The following is a 15,922-nucleotide window of genomic DNA, read 5'->3' as shown; positions in this document are numbered from 1 at the left end:
AATCTTTAAAAAAAAAAAACAAAGATCAGAGCAGCCAAGGGAAACACTTAGTTGTTGGTGATAATTATAAAATTTCTGAACTTGAGTTTAAAATAAAACCAGTTCTTTAAGTACAAGATTCTGGATTAAGAATTTGTTGTTGTTGTTGTTTTTAAGAATTAATTTTTAAAAGATAGTTATGTTCCTTAATTACCATTAAGTTATATACGTATATAGTTGCCAAAAAAGCCAGTATACCAAAGGCTACATTGGTTAAAACCTAGTGTCTAGATTAAGGGAAGGAATTAATCCCACTGCTCAGACAACATCTGGAATATTTTCTGTAAGAGAAAGTGAAATGTATCTCCAGGATACAAGAATGACCAACGTGGTCTGGAGCAACAATATTAGATACTAAAAAGAGAAGACAAGAAATGATCATTGGCTTCATGCAAAAGAGAAGATTTATTTGCAGGTCTAGAGTAGTAGCTTTTAAACTTTTATTTTTTACCGCAATCCACAATAAGAAACATCTTTACATTTTTCTCTATATAGATACAGTTGTCTATATTCATTTATATATATCTATATATATAGGTATATATACAGGTACACACATATATATAGGCGTCTAAGCAAAATATACAGCAGTATTCACCCTTATTGTGTGACGTTTAGCTGTTTTTTATTTGTTTTACATTGGTTGCAACATACATAACGCTTTTATGGCAAACATATGGGTTGTGACCTAACTTTGAATAACGTCGTGCTGAGGACCAGTACTATTCAAAATGTGGTCCAGAGACCACACTGGCAAATCAGAATCTGGTTAGAAGTGCAAGTTCTCAGGCCCCTACCCCATACCTAATGAATTAGAATCTGTGGGGTGGGGAGCCAGGATCTCTTTTAACATGTTCTTCAAGTGCTTTTCAATGCTAAAGTTTGAAATGATGCTCTAGAGCAGTGATGCCCAGAGTTGATCTTTTTTTTTTTTTTTAAGATTTATTTATTTACTTACTTGAGAAAGAGAGAGTGAACGCATGAGGGAAGGGGCAGAGAAAGAGAATCTTCAAGCAGACTCCCCACTGAATGCAGGGCCCCATGCAGGCCTCCATCCCAAGACCCATGAGATCTAACCCATGAGATCACAACCTGAGCCAAAACCAAGAGTCAGACATTCAACCGACTGAGCCACCCAGGCGCCCGCCAGAGTTGATCTTTTGACCAGTTGTCAGTCTATAAGCTGTTTAAAATAGTTGTATTTCTCATTCGAAAAGAGATAAGGGAGAAAAAATCATCCTTATGGTAAGAATAGGAGTTATTAAACTCCTATTGAAATGAAAACAAGCAGATGTGGAAAAGAAATGAGTAACAAGTCTGAGAAATGAGATATGCAATTAGGTGGAATTAAGAAAAACAACAACCAGTAAGTGGGATAAACTAGATATGAGTAGCTGATGAGAGAATTGGTAAACTGGAAGGGAACTAAGAAAGTAACTCAGAATAGAGAACAGAAATACGGAGAAAATGGGAAAGACAGGTGAAAAGTCATGGGGAATAGAGTGAGGTGCTCCAGTAGAAGAAGCACTTGTAGAATTTCCAGAGAGGAAATTGGGCCAAAAGAAATATTGAAAGAGATAATAGTAGAATATTTTCTACAATTCCAGTAAAGGTAATTACATGGGTAAATATAAAAGCAGTATTATAATACTTTGCTTTGAAACTCTTTTTTTCCTATGTGATTAGAAAGACAAATGCATAAAACAATAATTAATGAATTTGTTAATGAGCACACAGTGTATGAAAATGAAATTGTGACTATAGCAACATAAAGGGGCAGGGTTTGGGTAGACATTGAAGCTAAGTTATTAATTCATACTGGTTTGTTAGAAGTTTAAGATGTCAGAAATTACTTGGGTTGGGTTTTTTCCCCCTCTTCTGTGATTATGTTACTCATTTGAAGTATGGTCAGGTTCATTTTTTTTATTTGTATTCCATTTTAAGAATTTTTCCCCCATCTGTGTTGATATTATTTTTTCATATGTGAAACATGAACATGGTTCTTTAAAAAGTCAGAATTGTACAAAAAAATACACTCACAAGTGCCCCCCCCCCCAATTTTTCTATCTTTTTTTTGCTTCTTATCAATCCCAGTAGATTAAGTAATCTCATTAAACTCCATCTGGTATTATCCTTTCTGAGTTCATTCTTCAGTAGAAGAACAAATACATATATTTCACTTTCTTTCTTATAAAAAAGGTACCATGCTATACCCATTTTCTGGATGAACTGTAGTTTATTCAGCCATTCTCCTATGTAGAGGCATATAGATTGTTTCCCATATTTTGCAGTTACAAACAGTGCTACCATGAATAACCTTATGTATTTTTGTACTGTAGTGAGTATATCTTAAGGGTAAATTCCTGGAAGTAAGATTGCTCTGTAAACATAGTTTTGTTACCTGTCACCAAATTTATTCCATAAGGGTTGTGCCAATTTTATACTCAACAACAGTGAGAGTGTCTGTTTTCTCACAGCTTTGCTAACAGAATATACTGTTAAACTTTTTTTTTTTACTTTTTACCAATCTGAGAGTTGAGAAGTTTAAAATCAGGTTTTTGGTCTTTATTTAATTTTTTTTTTTTTTGCCTAAATTTTTATGAGTTCTTTATATATTGAGGATATTGGCCCTTTATCTGTCATATATGTAAGCCTTTTCTCCTAGTATTGTTGATCATCTTTTAACTTTGTTTTTGGTGTTCTTTGCCCTGCAAAAGGATTTTTTTTCTGTAGTCAGTGTTATTAATCTCTGCTTACACCTAGATTTCCAATCACAGCCTTCATTTTCATTCAGATTAAAGAGAAATTCATCCCTTTTTTTTTCTAGTCCCCGTATGATTTCATTTTGACATACAGATTTCTCATCCATGTATGGTTTATTCTTGTTCTTAAATTTTTAACTGCTGTCCTGGGACACCTGGGTGGCTCAATCAGTTGATTTCAACTCAGGTCATGATCTCAGGTTCGTGAGATTGAGCCCTGTGTGGGGCTCCACACTTAGCACCAAATCTGCTTGTCCCTCTCCCTCTGCTCCTTCCCCCTCCCACTCTCTCTCTCTCAAATAAATAAATAAATGAATACAATCTTTAAACTGCTGTCCTAAGCAGTAGCAGCTTTCTGCCCATTTTCTTTTCGTATTATATATATTTAGCCAATAAATGTTTTTCATTTTAATTAATATAGTTTTCTATTTTTCTAGGAAAATTCTGAATGACTTATCTTCAGATGCACCAGGAGTGCCAAGGATTGAAGAAGAGAAGTCTGAAGAGGAGACTTCAGCACCTGCCATCACCACTGTAACGGTGCCAACTCCGATTTACCAAACTAGCAGCGGACAGTATAGTGAGTAAAAGATATTTCTGCTTTGGAAAGTGAGATGAAAAACTAATGGCTGCATTCTCCTTAAAGGAATCCTAAAGTGCCAACCCTTTCCTCAGTCTTGGATGCCATTATTATATTTCCTTTACTGTTCAGTATGCAGAGTTCTGTAACAGAAGTATTTTCTTTTTCTTCAGGGTTTTTGATAGGATTGCTCAAGCATGTTAGCCCTTCAAGTGGTCCTTTGTTTTGTGCAAATGCCAGGAGTGTCTTGGAAATTTTTTGAACCACTGCTTGAAACTAGATTTTAGTCCTTGTGTAATATATGATGTTAATAAAGGAAATACTTTTTCAGATAAGATAACCATTTTTTGATTATGTTTAAAGACAAAAATGGTCTCACTATTCATCTATTATTTTATTAATTCATCTTCCCTTCTAAAAGTAGCATTTTAAAATCATATTTAATGTTTTGTGGTGGGGGTTGAGAGGCTTGGTTACAGTCTACCAGCACATTCAATTACTCTTTTTAATATAAAAGGTAATGTAGTGAATTTTGGTAACATAAACATAAGGACTGCTGAAATTGGTTCACAGAAAGCAAAGATTCTTTGTGCAAAATTATCAAAGCTTCCAGTTCTGTCATGTTTCTGTCTGACACTTAGGTCTCTCTTCTTATCTTTCACCCAAATCTGTTAACAAAGTCTTTCCAGTTCTGCTTTTGTTTGATCAGAGGCATTTGTGTGAATGGTATGTTTTTCTATCTGTTCCCAATACCTTTTGACTCCCGGAGTGCCTTTTACATAGATTTCTTCATTTTGATTTGCTCATTAAATCCAGTACTTCCCATTATGTAGTTTTTCCCCCTTTCCTCCTTATTACAAATTAAATGTACACATTGACACTCCCTTGTTGCATTAATTTTCTAATACCCTGGGGTGGTCTGTGTCAGGAATGTGTATAAAAGTTTGACTCCCAAGTTAATAGTTTTCACAGTATAGCTCAACCTTGGTTTACATAACTAACTTGCATTCTAACTGTATTAAAAACAGATTCCCAAGTACCAGACTTTTTATTTCTCCCAAAGTTGAAACTTTTGAAAGTAAGCAGAAGGACAGCATTTTTGACTAAGCTTCTTGTCCATTCTGAACTTCCTGGAGTTCAGTCCCCTTTTTCCTTCTTGAGTTCTTTGTTGACAGAGATAAACAGGTATTATCTATGAACATGGATGTGTGTATTTTTAGCCTTATATCCAAATAATTGGAATTATTCCAGATGTGTGCATGCTAAGACATTGATACATGAACTTTACTTTTCCCCTGCCACAACAGAATCCTGAGGGATACAGCATACTCCTGTTAGTGACAGTGATTCACTTACTGCAGGGATTCTCACTTGCCGGAGAAAGCATGCTCTTTTGGGAATAGGCTTATCAGAATGTCAAATGGGGAAATGAAATTTAGAAATGTGTATGTTTAATTTGACACACCACTCTCTTCCAGCAACTGGAAATTGCTAGTTTTTAAAGGTTAATACTTTCATATTTTTAAAGTTTTATTACATTATCTTTATCCCTTATTTATACATAGAGCCTTGACAGAATTGATGTAACATGTTCTTGATTGTCATTAAGAATCAATAAAATGACTACTTAAATATATACAACATTATATATTTCTTAACTTATAATCCTTTTCATCTCTCCGCAGTAGTTAAAAGTTTGGTATATATCTATCCATTCTTTTTCATTCTGTTCATACATAAATATATTACCATATATTTTGATACAAGTGAGACCTACATTATTAGTATACCATGAACAAATGTATACATACAGATACATATTTCTTTAACAGCTATATTGTGTTTCACTATATAACTTTTATTTAAACATTCCCTCCCCCTTAAATATTCCCTCCCCGCCCACACACACACTGATCAACATTTAAGACATTTCTACTGTTTCAAACACTGTGACGTGAACATTCTTATATATGTAGTAGCGTCTCAATGGAATAGCATCCAAAGAGTGGAATTGTTGAATCAAAGAACATCCTGCCCAACTTCCTTTCCCAATGTCTGCACCAGTTTGTATTCCTTCCATAAGTTGTTTTTTTTTTAATTTCAAATTTTAAATGCTGTTAGTAGTTTTATCCATTACTTGGTTCACTGTTCCTGATAAAGTCTTATTTGAGAAATTCTGTTCTAAGGTAGAAACAATGTGTCTATCTTTTTAAACTTGAATTTTTTGTTTCACTAATTACAACTGTAACCCATGATGTTTTCCTCTTTACTTTCACTACTCAGAATCTCAGATTATTCTCTTCTTCCTCTAGATTTTCTGGTAGAATCTCTGTGGTAGAGACCCATCAGTTACTTGACTTCTAGCTTCCTCTTCTTATTTTAATGCATTTAGTTTTATTGAAAGCCATCTCAGATCCTTCTGGAATAATCAAGTATATAAATATATATTATAGAGAAAAATACATCTGAAAGGATCGGACTTCCATTTTCAGAATACTTCCACATACATGATCTCATTTGATTTTTATAATTGTACTTAGTGGCTAGAACCAGGTATTTTTATTTTTATAGAAGAGATAACAAATTCAAATAACAGTTTAGTGGTAGAATCTGGACTAGAACCCAGGTGTCCTGATATCTAGTTTCCTACTTCTTTTCTCCCACCTTGAGTTTATTGTATATAGCCAAGAAGAAAGCTGTGTATGTTAAATGCAATGGAATTTGCTTATTAACTCTATATGAGAAATTGTGGTTTAATTCTGTTAATCTTCTGATTCCTTCAAGTTACCTGCAATATTAATCTCAAAATAGTTCTTACATATTCCTTTTTAATTGTCTAAGATAAGTAAAACTTATGGAAATGGCTAAAGTGAATGGATTGTATATACCAGTATCTTAATTTCCATAGGTGTCATTTGCTAAACCAAATCATACTTATTTACTGTCACTATTTCTTGATCAAACAGTAGATAATCAATTTTCCTTATATAGATGACTCGGGATATTAGTTGCCTAGAGCTGGCTAATAAATGATCTCAAATAATTCCCTTCTAACAGACAAAATAAAAGTAACCTGCGTAAATCACACATTTGTTGACTTAGTAAGTTAAAATCCATTATGCATTTTTATATGTAATATTGTGATTTTTAGTCCTCTTTCCAGAAAACTTTAAGAGGGAGAGTGTCTAGAGAGGCTCCAACCACCTATCTTGATGCTAGTATCTGAAGGATTGCTTTGTTCAAATAAAATAATAACCAACTTCTTTTCTTTCTATTAACTTTTTCCATGTACGGTAGCATAAAGGTGAATTCAATTTTTAATAAAGTGAAATATCTTTTAGTATGAACCAAAGGTGATTACTTCATAACAGATGAATGACAGTGTGGTTAATTAGTGAATAATTAAAGGATCCTGTGTGAGAATGCATGGATATGTAACTTAGAGTTTATGCATTGCTAGAGTTAGAGTTAGAGAACAGAATGCACTACTGAACCGGTTTTATTAATTATTCATTAAAACAACCATTTATTGGGTGCCTGTTACTGCCCATTTCTGTGCTAAGTACATGAAAGTAGAGAAGAAAAATCACATTTCCTACCTTCAAGAAATTTATTTGCTAGTGGAACAGTGAATATTAAACAAAATATTGCATAATTAAGGCTAGAATAAAGGAAGTATGGATCACAAAGTGGGACCTCTTCTGAACCAAACAACTTTGAAAGGAATTTAACATCTTCTCATTTATTCTTTTAAAAAATTGTTAATGGGTATTATTATAAATTATAATATGGTTCATAGAGTGCATTTGTATTATAGCAATTGGATGTGGGTTTCCTGAGCAGAAAGGTACTTGAGTATACCAAATCTTTCTTGGCAGTATTATTTGCTATAATAATTTCTCCTAGATTATGTCTTACACATTATTCTGCTTTGAATTTAGTGTGTTGTAAAAGTCTTATATGGTATTAATTAAACTGATAACAATAAAATCCATTGGGTTTTAGTTGCCATTACCCAGGGAGGAGCAATACAACTGGCTAACAATGGTACCGATGGGGTACAGGGCCTGCAAACATTAACCATGACCAATGCAGCTGCCACTCAGCCGGGTACTACCATCCTACAGTATGCACAGACCACTGATGGACAGCAGATCTTAGTGCCCAGCAACCAAGTCGTTGTTCAAGGTAAGAGAATTCAGAATTCACAGGTGTGGTAAATTCTTTGAAAGGTTAAAATTTTATAAACTCAGAAAAAGTAAGTATGATACTGTAAAACACTATGAAAATGTAGTTAATTTTTTTCATTATAGATAATGTTCTCCATGAACTCTTCCATTATTCCAGTTGGACCCAAATGTCATGGCATAAAAACAACTGTTTTCAGTTTTAAAAATACAACATCTTTAACACTTCTAGCATTTGGGGATAGGAGAAACAGGGTAGGTTACAGGGCAAAACAGTGAAGTCAGGAGTTAGGAAAGCTAGATTCTAGATCTAACTGCATAGATTTGCTATGTGATCTTGAGTAAGACTCACCTCTCTGGGCCTCATTTTTTTTTTTTTTAATGTGTCAAATAAAGAGTTGTACTAAATCACTGGTGAGAATCTCTGGAGGTTCTGGGTGCCTGGCTGGCTCAGTTGGTAGAGCATGTAACTCTTGATCTTGGGGTTTTGAGTTCAAGCCTCATGTTGGGTGTAGAGCCTACTTTAAAAAAAAAAAAATTTTTTTTTGAAGGTTCAAAATTCTGTTTCTCTGCTTTTTATTCAAAAGAAATTTACATCCTCATTTCTAAGATCATCATTTTTTATTTCAAATGAAAACTGTTCTGAAAATTCTTATACCAGTATGCAGGTCTACTGGTCTGTAGAGAAAAAGTAGTAGTTAAATCCTTGTTGAACTATAGAAATAGCTTTTTTTCTGTATTGTTTTATTTTTTTTATTTTCTTGCTTTAGGAATCTCTATGGATAGGAGTTGACCATTTTTCTTTGAATCCATTTGAATATTTTAAGAATATGATTTATGCCAGATTGAAATTTGCATATTGAGGAAATAATGTTAAAATCTGTATCTAAAAATATTTTTATTAATAAAAATATATTTTGCCTCTGTTAAATAATGACCATTGTTACCCCTTCACCATGGATGATAATTTTTGAATAATCCTAAAACACCAACTAGAGAGACATTTGTTTTTAAAGGCCCTAATGTATTTACAGAACATATTTTGTTACTAAACAAATAATATTTGAAGAAGATAATATTTTGCTTATTAATGGGAGTAAAACACCTTTTCACTTTACATGCAGGTACTCAAAAATTGTAAAGCAGGATGTCAGTGAATTTGAATTCTGAACGTCAGTTTGAAGATGGTAACATGTTTAGTATATAAATCTTTTCCACTCAAACTACACATTTTAATTGATATTAATAACAAATATGGATAATTTTATAAAGACCTTCAAATTCTCTCAGATAATGTTAGGTTCTTTATTCTTAGGAGGGCATATTACTAAGCTGTTTTTAGAAGCAGTTTGACAGATAATGATTGTGTTTCTTTTTACAAGTGATGGATCACTTAGAAAAATAAACTTCCATTTATTTAGCAATTAGCATTTACATTAAAACAAGTAATATAATTGGCATCAAGTGGTACACTTTTTCATACTTTCAGTTTTGTTTCAATTAGAAATTTATAATAGTTGACCATAATGCTTTATTTTCTCTCCCATTTCGCTATTTTATGAAAAATCATGGTCGTTTTTATGTCGTGGCAAGAGTCTACTTGAAATTTTTTAATATGAATTTACCAATATCAAAGGAAGACATTGAGGAGTATACTCTATCTAGGAAGATCATCCAAGCTGTGCCCTACTTATCTTTTAGACTTAAGGTTGGTAAGCATGTTAACAACAGAATAGAACTGCATTCCAATGAAACATAAATACAAGACCCGGCAGACATAGGTTAAGGCCTCTTTCACCCAAGTGTCTATACTAATAAATACATTAAATTGGAAATTATTTGTCAGTAATGACCCAAAAATGCTGATTTTTTCAGTGTTTTAGTTAGAATCATGTTCCTTTTTTTCCCTTCCAGTCCAAAATGTATGTTTAAATTGATGATTGACACACGTAGTTTCACCGAGTCACAGTGCTTCAGTGTCTTACGCCCTGTTCCCTGTTTTTCTTTTCAGCTGCCTCTGGAGATGTACAGACATACCAGATTCGCACAGCACCCACTAGCACCATTGCCCCTGGAGTTGTTATGGCATCCTCCCCAGCACTTCCTACACAACCTGCTGAAGAAGCAGCACGAAAGAGAGAGGTCCGCCTAATGAAGAACAGGTACATACGTTGCATTTACTTAGATTGTGGTAGGTCAGGTCATCTTCAGATTCTGTCAGACATGTGTCTTTTACCTCTTCTGATAATAGGATCTTTGCAATGAATTTTTTTCTGGTAGAATTGATGGATCTTGCTAAAAAAAACTTTATTTAATAAGCTGCACTTATGAAGTGGCTAATGGGATTGTGGGTCAAGTCTTTATTATTTTAAGATTTTATTTATTTATTTGACAGAGAGAGACAGCGAGAGAGGGAATACAAGCAGGGGGAGCGGAGAGGGAGAATCAGGCCCCCCACTGAGCAGGGAGCCCAGTGTGGGGCTCAATCCCAGGACTCTGAGCCCAAGGCAGCTGCTTAACCGATTGAACCACCCAGGTGTCCCATGGGCCAATCTTTAATCATAGTTTTCTTTTGTGTGATTTCTCCATGGAAGATATAATACACAACTCTGCTATATTTTCACTATGCTCTAACAAGCTAGGTTATTTAAATATTGTTTCTTTTCATGAATAGTATTGTTCAAGAAGATCGAGTTTCAAGTATGTATATTAAATTAATATTAAGTTTATTTAAAATAAAGTAGATGTATAATGGCCAGTCCATGTTTTAGTGAATATCATCTTTACTCAAAATCGACAATTTAACACCTAAAGATTCTTCAAAAACAGATTAAATCTAAGAATACCTTGTTCTTAGACAAAATCTTAAAATAGAGTTAGTCTTCAACAATGAAAGTGCTACACAACAAAATCTATGAAATGTGGGCAAAGTAATTCTCATGAAGTAAATTCACAGCTGTAAATGGTTTTGTCATCAAAAAAACCAGTAAGGGGCACCTGGCTGGCTGAGTTGGTTAAGCATCCGACTCTTGATCTTGGCTCAGGTCATGATCTCAGGGTTGTGAGATGGAGCCCCACATTGGGTTCCTCACTGGGTGTGGAGCCTGCTTAAGATTTTCTCTCTTTCTCTTCCTCTCCCTTTGACCCTCCCCCCCCAGAAAAGCCAATAAAATGTTTTTATTGTATTTACTTCAGTATTTTTATTTAGTTTAGGATTTAAATATTTAGCTTAGGATTTAATGTAGAATGACTTAAGACAAACCATAGAAAATGAAAATAAAGATATATTAAAGATAAAATTTGAAATTGGTGAAAATATTCCTCTGTTCTTGACCCCAAGATTTTTCAAACACTGTGATAAAGTAAAAGAAATAGGGATTGAATTTAGACAGTCTGGATTCAAGTCCTGGATCTACTCTTTTTGCTGTGACTTTGGAAGAACATACTAACCCTCAAACCTCCGTTTTCTTTGTAAGACGAGATACTGCCACCCATCCAAACGGCTATTCTGTGGGACAGATATTCCTCTCAAAGCACTTTATCTATAGTGCTCTATCAAAATGTTTGTTTTTATGAAGTTTCATGTTTCCACTCAGCTCAACAACCTTTTTTGTCCCTGAAATACTCCTAGCTGTTTTAGAGTGTCAGTAAATGACATCTAAGCTATGGGAAATGGCAGGACTTTTTCTGGGATATTAGGGAAAGAGTTGGAAATAAGCCAAGTGGCTTATTTTATTTGTGCTCCGTCAGTCTGAGATTTTCCTTAGGTGTTATAAACAGAAGCATCAAAAGCTGCATTCATTTAAATGTATTTTAAATACAAAATTTATTTTATAATTTAGATCTTTCCAGCTTCCAAATGTTTGTAAAGAAATGTTTAACCCTTTCTAAAATTAGAAGCAAGTCTGATTAGGAAGTCTTAAGTAAAGGCCAGGTTTTAAAACTTAAGACAGTAGCACTTACTAAAGAAACCAGTTCTAAGCAAGACACAGCAGAGCAATCAGATGGAAAATAAACTTTCTTGATTATAAAAACAGTAGAAGGACTTCATGTTGTGTCCATGTAGTTGGTTCTGTGGGACAAAAATGTTCCCTCCCCCCCTTTTTTTTTTAAGATTTATCCATTTCAGAGAGAGAGTGCGAGTGGGGGGAAGGGCAGAGGGAGAGGATCTTCAAGCAGGCTTCCCCAGTGAGCACGGAGCCCAACTCAGGGCTTGCTCCCATGACCTGAGCCGAAACCAAGTGGGTCACTCAGCCAACTGAGCCACCCAGGCGCTCCAGAGACGTTTCCTCTTATACAGAAAAGACTAATTAGCGGGTGGGTGAGGAGGCAGCACCATGGCTTCTTGTCTGCTCTGTTGTATGGAGCAGAGAGCTGCCCATTTATGAACACTTGTTCATTTGACTAGCAGACCAAATTTCTTTTTTCCATTATTTTTTTAGTTTATGTATCACCCCCTCCCCCCCCCAACCAAGTTAGGGCCATAGCTACAGTTCCTAACAACCTTTGCTGGTCTGAAATCTTCAGGGAAGCTACCTGATTTAGCATGGATTCTTTAATAAAAATACTTTTGCTTGGATTTAGTTTCATTATAAGGAAACTTCCCATTGACTCTCCTATAGTTCCCTTTTCCTTTTATTCCCACATTACTGCTGCTTCTACTTTTCCAACTTCCATTCATTAAAATCTGGCTTCTGTGCTCACCATAGCACTCTTACATCTTTAAAAGATACAGAGTCCCTCCCACTTGGCAATCTGGTATTCTCTTTTCATTTCATTATACTTTTTTTGTGTGTGTGAAATATTTGACACTTGTGACTTCTCATTCTCCTGAACTCTTCTTTGGTTTATTCACCCAGTTTTCTGACTACTTTTGAAGTTTTCCCTTGGAACGTTCAGTCGTATCCGTGTATTTCAGGCATCAACTATATGCTGATACCTTCTAATTCTATATTCTGGCTTTGACCTTTTTCCTGAGATACTATTTATTAAGGGCTAGTTTATGCTAGACATTGCACGTAGTTTCTTTACATACTTTATATTGCCTACAATGAGGTAGAAGCTTACCTCCACTTTACAGAGGAGCTATAGTTCAGAAAGAAGTTAAATATCTTGCCAAAGATCACACCTTTAAAGAAATTGGTACAGGGGTGCCTGGCTGGCTCAGTCAGTAGAGCATGTGACTCTTGATCTTGGGGTTGTGAGTTCAAGCCCCACATTGTGGAGATTGCTTAAAAATAAAATCTTTTAAATTTTTTTTTTAATTGGTAGCACTGAGATTTGAGCTTGTGTCTGGTGCCAAAGCCCTATGGACATGTTAATTCTGAGATTTCAGTATGCAACTCTCTCCTGCTGTGCTTCTTAAACCAGAGCACATGACAGTGTGCTGGAGATAATGTAGCACCAAGAGGTAAACATGGAATACTTTCCTCGAATGTTTATCTTGCTCAAAAATTAGAGAGAAATAAATATTTTTAAGGTAAGAGATTTAAAAGAAATTCACACCAGCAGTGATTGCTTTGGGCTCTGTCCCCAGAATCCCCATTTTGGTTTCCTCTGCCATTAGGGGTACACTTCAATGGAAAAGATAGGGGAGCGCTCTCCTCCTGAACATACTCACTAGGATGAATGTCCCTTATATGTACCTCAAACACAGCCATCTTAAATTGAACTTTGATGAAAATGTTATGATCCCCAAATTCTACACTGTCCAAATTACCATTTACTCAGAAATGAAGAGAAGTGATAAGCGGTCTAAAAGAAAGAATAGATGGTTGTTATATTAATTTTTGTTGCTGCAGTAACAACAACAGAAACCCCAAAATTTCAGTGTTTTAGAACAACAGAATTGCTTTCTCACATTACATTGGACAGCTGCAAGCCAGCTGCCGTGCCTCTCTTCCACTAGCTCCAGCTAGAGGAGGAGCACCTTTTTTGAGGCATGTCATTTTTGTAGCAAAGGAAAAAAGGCAGTGTTTTTTAAATCCTCTCCTTGATGGTGATGAACATCGTGTCCACTTATGTACCATTGGCCAAAATACAGGCAAGGACAAGCTCAGTGTCAGTGGAGCGGGAATGTATGCTCTTCCCACAGGGAGGAAGGAATAAAAAATTATGAAAGTAATGCAACCCACCATCCTTGTCTTATAATTTTAGAATGCAGGAGTATTTTAATAGATTTCCTAAAGGCAAAAGTAATAAACGTAAAGGTTAGGTAGGTTTGACTGTATGAAAATATAAAACCTCTGTTTAGCCAAGAGAAAGATAAAGTAGAAAAGCAAACAACAAACTAGAAACACTTAACAAGTTAGAAGACTAATGAGTTAAGGATATGAATAGGCAGATTCATAGAAACTTGGCTTCCCATTAAGTATAGTTTATTTACATGTTTGTTTAACTCTAGTGTACATTTAAAATAGTTACAGAGTTGCTAACTTGTATACCTGTGAGAAACAAATTTACCAAATACAATACAGTATTTATGTACAGTTCTTTTTGTTTTTAGCCTTAAAGTACCAGTGAAAGGACTGTTTTCAAAGCTATTTAGGTCTGTTCTTTTTTCTCCACCCTCTTCAGTAAGATTATATCACACGTTTGTAGTATGGTTAGATTCGTCACCATCTTCTTTCAGTTCTGGGACTGCATGTACTTTTTATGCTGTATAGTTCTTTTAGTTTTGACAGATGTATGGTGCCATGTTTCTACCCCCACAGTGCCTTACAAAACAGTTACACCACCCTAGAACGAATCTCTTTGATACCCATGGTAGTCTGCTTCTGCCCCCTTTCCCAGACTCGAAGCCGCTGAACTGTTTTCTATCCTCAGGATTTTGCCTTTTCCAGAATCTAATATAATTGAAATCATTCACTGTATGTAGCCTTTAGGATCTGGCTTCTTTCACTTAGCAAAATGCATTCAAGATTTATTGAGTGTTAATGGATCAGTAGTTGGTTTTATCCCTGGTATTCCATTGTACCCATATCCTGTGGTTTGTTTGTCTATTGACCTTGGTGTTCATCATAGTCTCCAGTTTTGGAGGGTTATGAATGAAGTTACTATAAATATATACAGGAGTTAATATGAACTTTCAGGTCACTTGAGTAAATACCTAGGAGTGGGCTGGCCAGGTAGGATGGTAAGTGTATATTTAGCTTTATAAGAAATTGCCAAATTGTTTTCCAAAGTGGCTATATCATTTGGCATTCCCACCAGCAATGTATGAGTTCCAGTTGGTCTGTATCAAGTGTTACAATTTATGTTTGACATTTAGGTCTATGATCCCTTTTGAATTAACTTTTGTATAAGGTGTGAGGTGTGTCATGGTTCATTTTTTGTGTATGGACATACATTTGTTTTGACACATTTGTTAAAAAGATTATCCTTTATTGAATTGCCATTGCACTTTTGTCAAAAATCATTTGACCATATTTGTGTGGGTCTGTTTCTGGCTACCTTGTTTAAAGGGTCTTTGTTTTTATCCTTTAGCCAACACCATGCTGTTTTGACTACTGTAGCTTCCTAGTAAGTTTTGGAATTTAACAGTGTGAGTCCTCCAACTCTGCTCTTTTACAAATTGTTTTGGCTGTTCTGGTTCCTTTGCATTTTCATTAAAATTTTAGAATTGGTTTGTTGATGTCTATAAGAAAGTTTTCTGGGATTTTGATTAGGGTTGTGTTGAGTTGTAAATCAAATTGAGGAGAATTAATATCTTAAAACAATAGAGTCTTCCATTGTATGAACACAGTGTACTTTCCATGTTTTAGCATATAGATCCTGCATGTTTTTTGTTAGATTTATACCTAAATACTTCTGGGGTTTTGGTTGTGATATTCTTGGGCAGTGCGGAGGACTGTTTCATAGGGATTTCATTCCTCATATTGAAAATTTGTGGTTTTTCTCTCTCTCACTTTTTTGGTTAGTCTGGCTAGAAGTTTAAAAATTATTAAAAACAGACTATGTGGATTTGACCCATGGGTCATAGATGGCTAAACCTGGTCTAACCCACATAAAAGACCAAACAGAATAAAAAACCAACACCTAACTATGCTGTTTGTAAGAATCTTACTTCAAATATCAAGCATAGTTATAAGTTAGAAGGAAAGGAGTAAAAAAGGATAGACCATGCAAATAGCAATCAGAAGGAAGCTGGAACATTGTCGGGGATAAAAAAAAGGACATTATATAATGTTTATAAAAGGATCATTTCTCTAAAAAGACATAGTAATTCTACATGTGTATGCCCCTAACAGCTTTAACATAAATGAGGCCAAAGCTGATGAAACAGAGAATTGAATAGTTGAAAACTTGAGGGCAGCCCTCTCAGGTCCCCTCCCTCTTCGGGAGCTTTGTACTAT

General features: G+C 35.0%; 1 protein-coding gene across 8 annotated transcripts in view; it reads left to right on the top strand.

Moving 5' to 3' along the window:
- Window positions 1-15,922, top strand: part of CREB1 (cAMP responsive element binding protein 1) — a 60,944-nt gene that overhangs the window by 33,702 nt on the left and 11,320 nt on the right. For all 8 annotated transcript variants that reach the window (XR_004679609.1, XM_035007280.1, XM_035007279.1 and 5 more), the window contains 3 exons: window positions 3,239-3,381; window positions 7,387-7,569; window positions 9,580-9,730. Coding sequence is in view for 7 of the 8 variants with exons in the window: in XM_035007280.1 (XP_034863171.1) it covers window positions 3,239-3,381; window positions 7,387-7,569; window positions 9,580-9,730 (477 nt within the window). In the remaining variant the exon portion in view is untranslated. The remainder of the gene's footprint in view (window positions 1-3,238; window positions 3,382-7,386; window positions 7,570-9,579; window positions 9,731-15,922) is intronic.

Source organism: Mirounga leonina, unplaced genomic scaffold, assembly GCF_011800145.1.
Source record: "Mirounga leonina isolate KUSES-001 unplaced genomic scaffold, KU_Mleo_1.0 Mir_151, whole genome shotgun sequence".
NCBI lineage: Eukaryota > Metazoa > Chordata > Mammalia > Carnivora > Phocidae > Mirounga > Mirounga leonina.
Note: the sequence above shows the minus strand (reverse complement) of the source record. Positions and strands in the feature narration are given on the sequence as shown.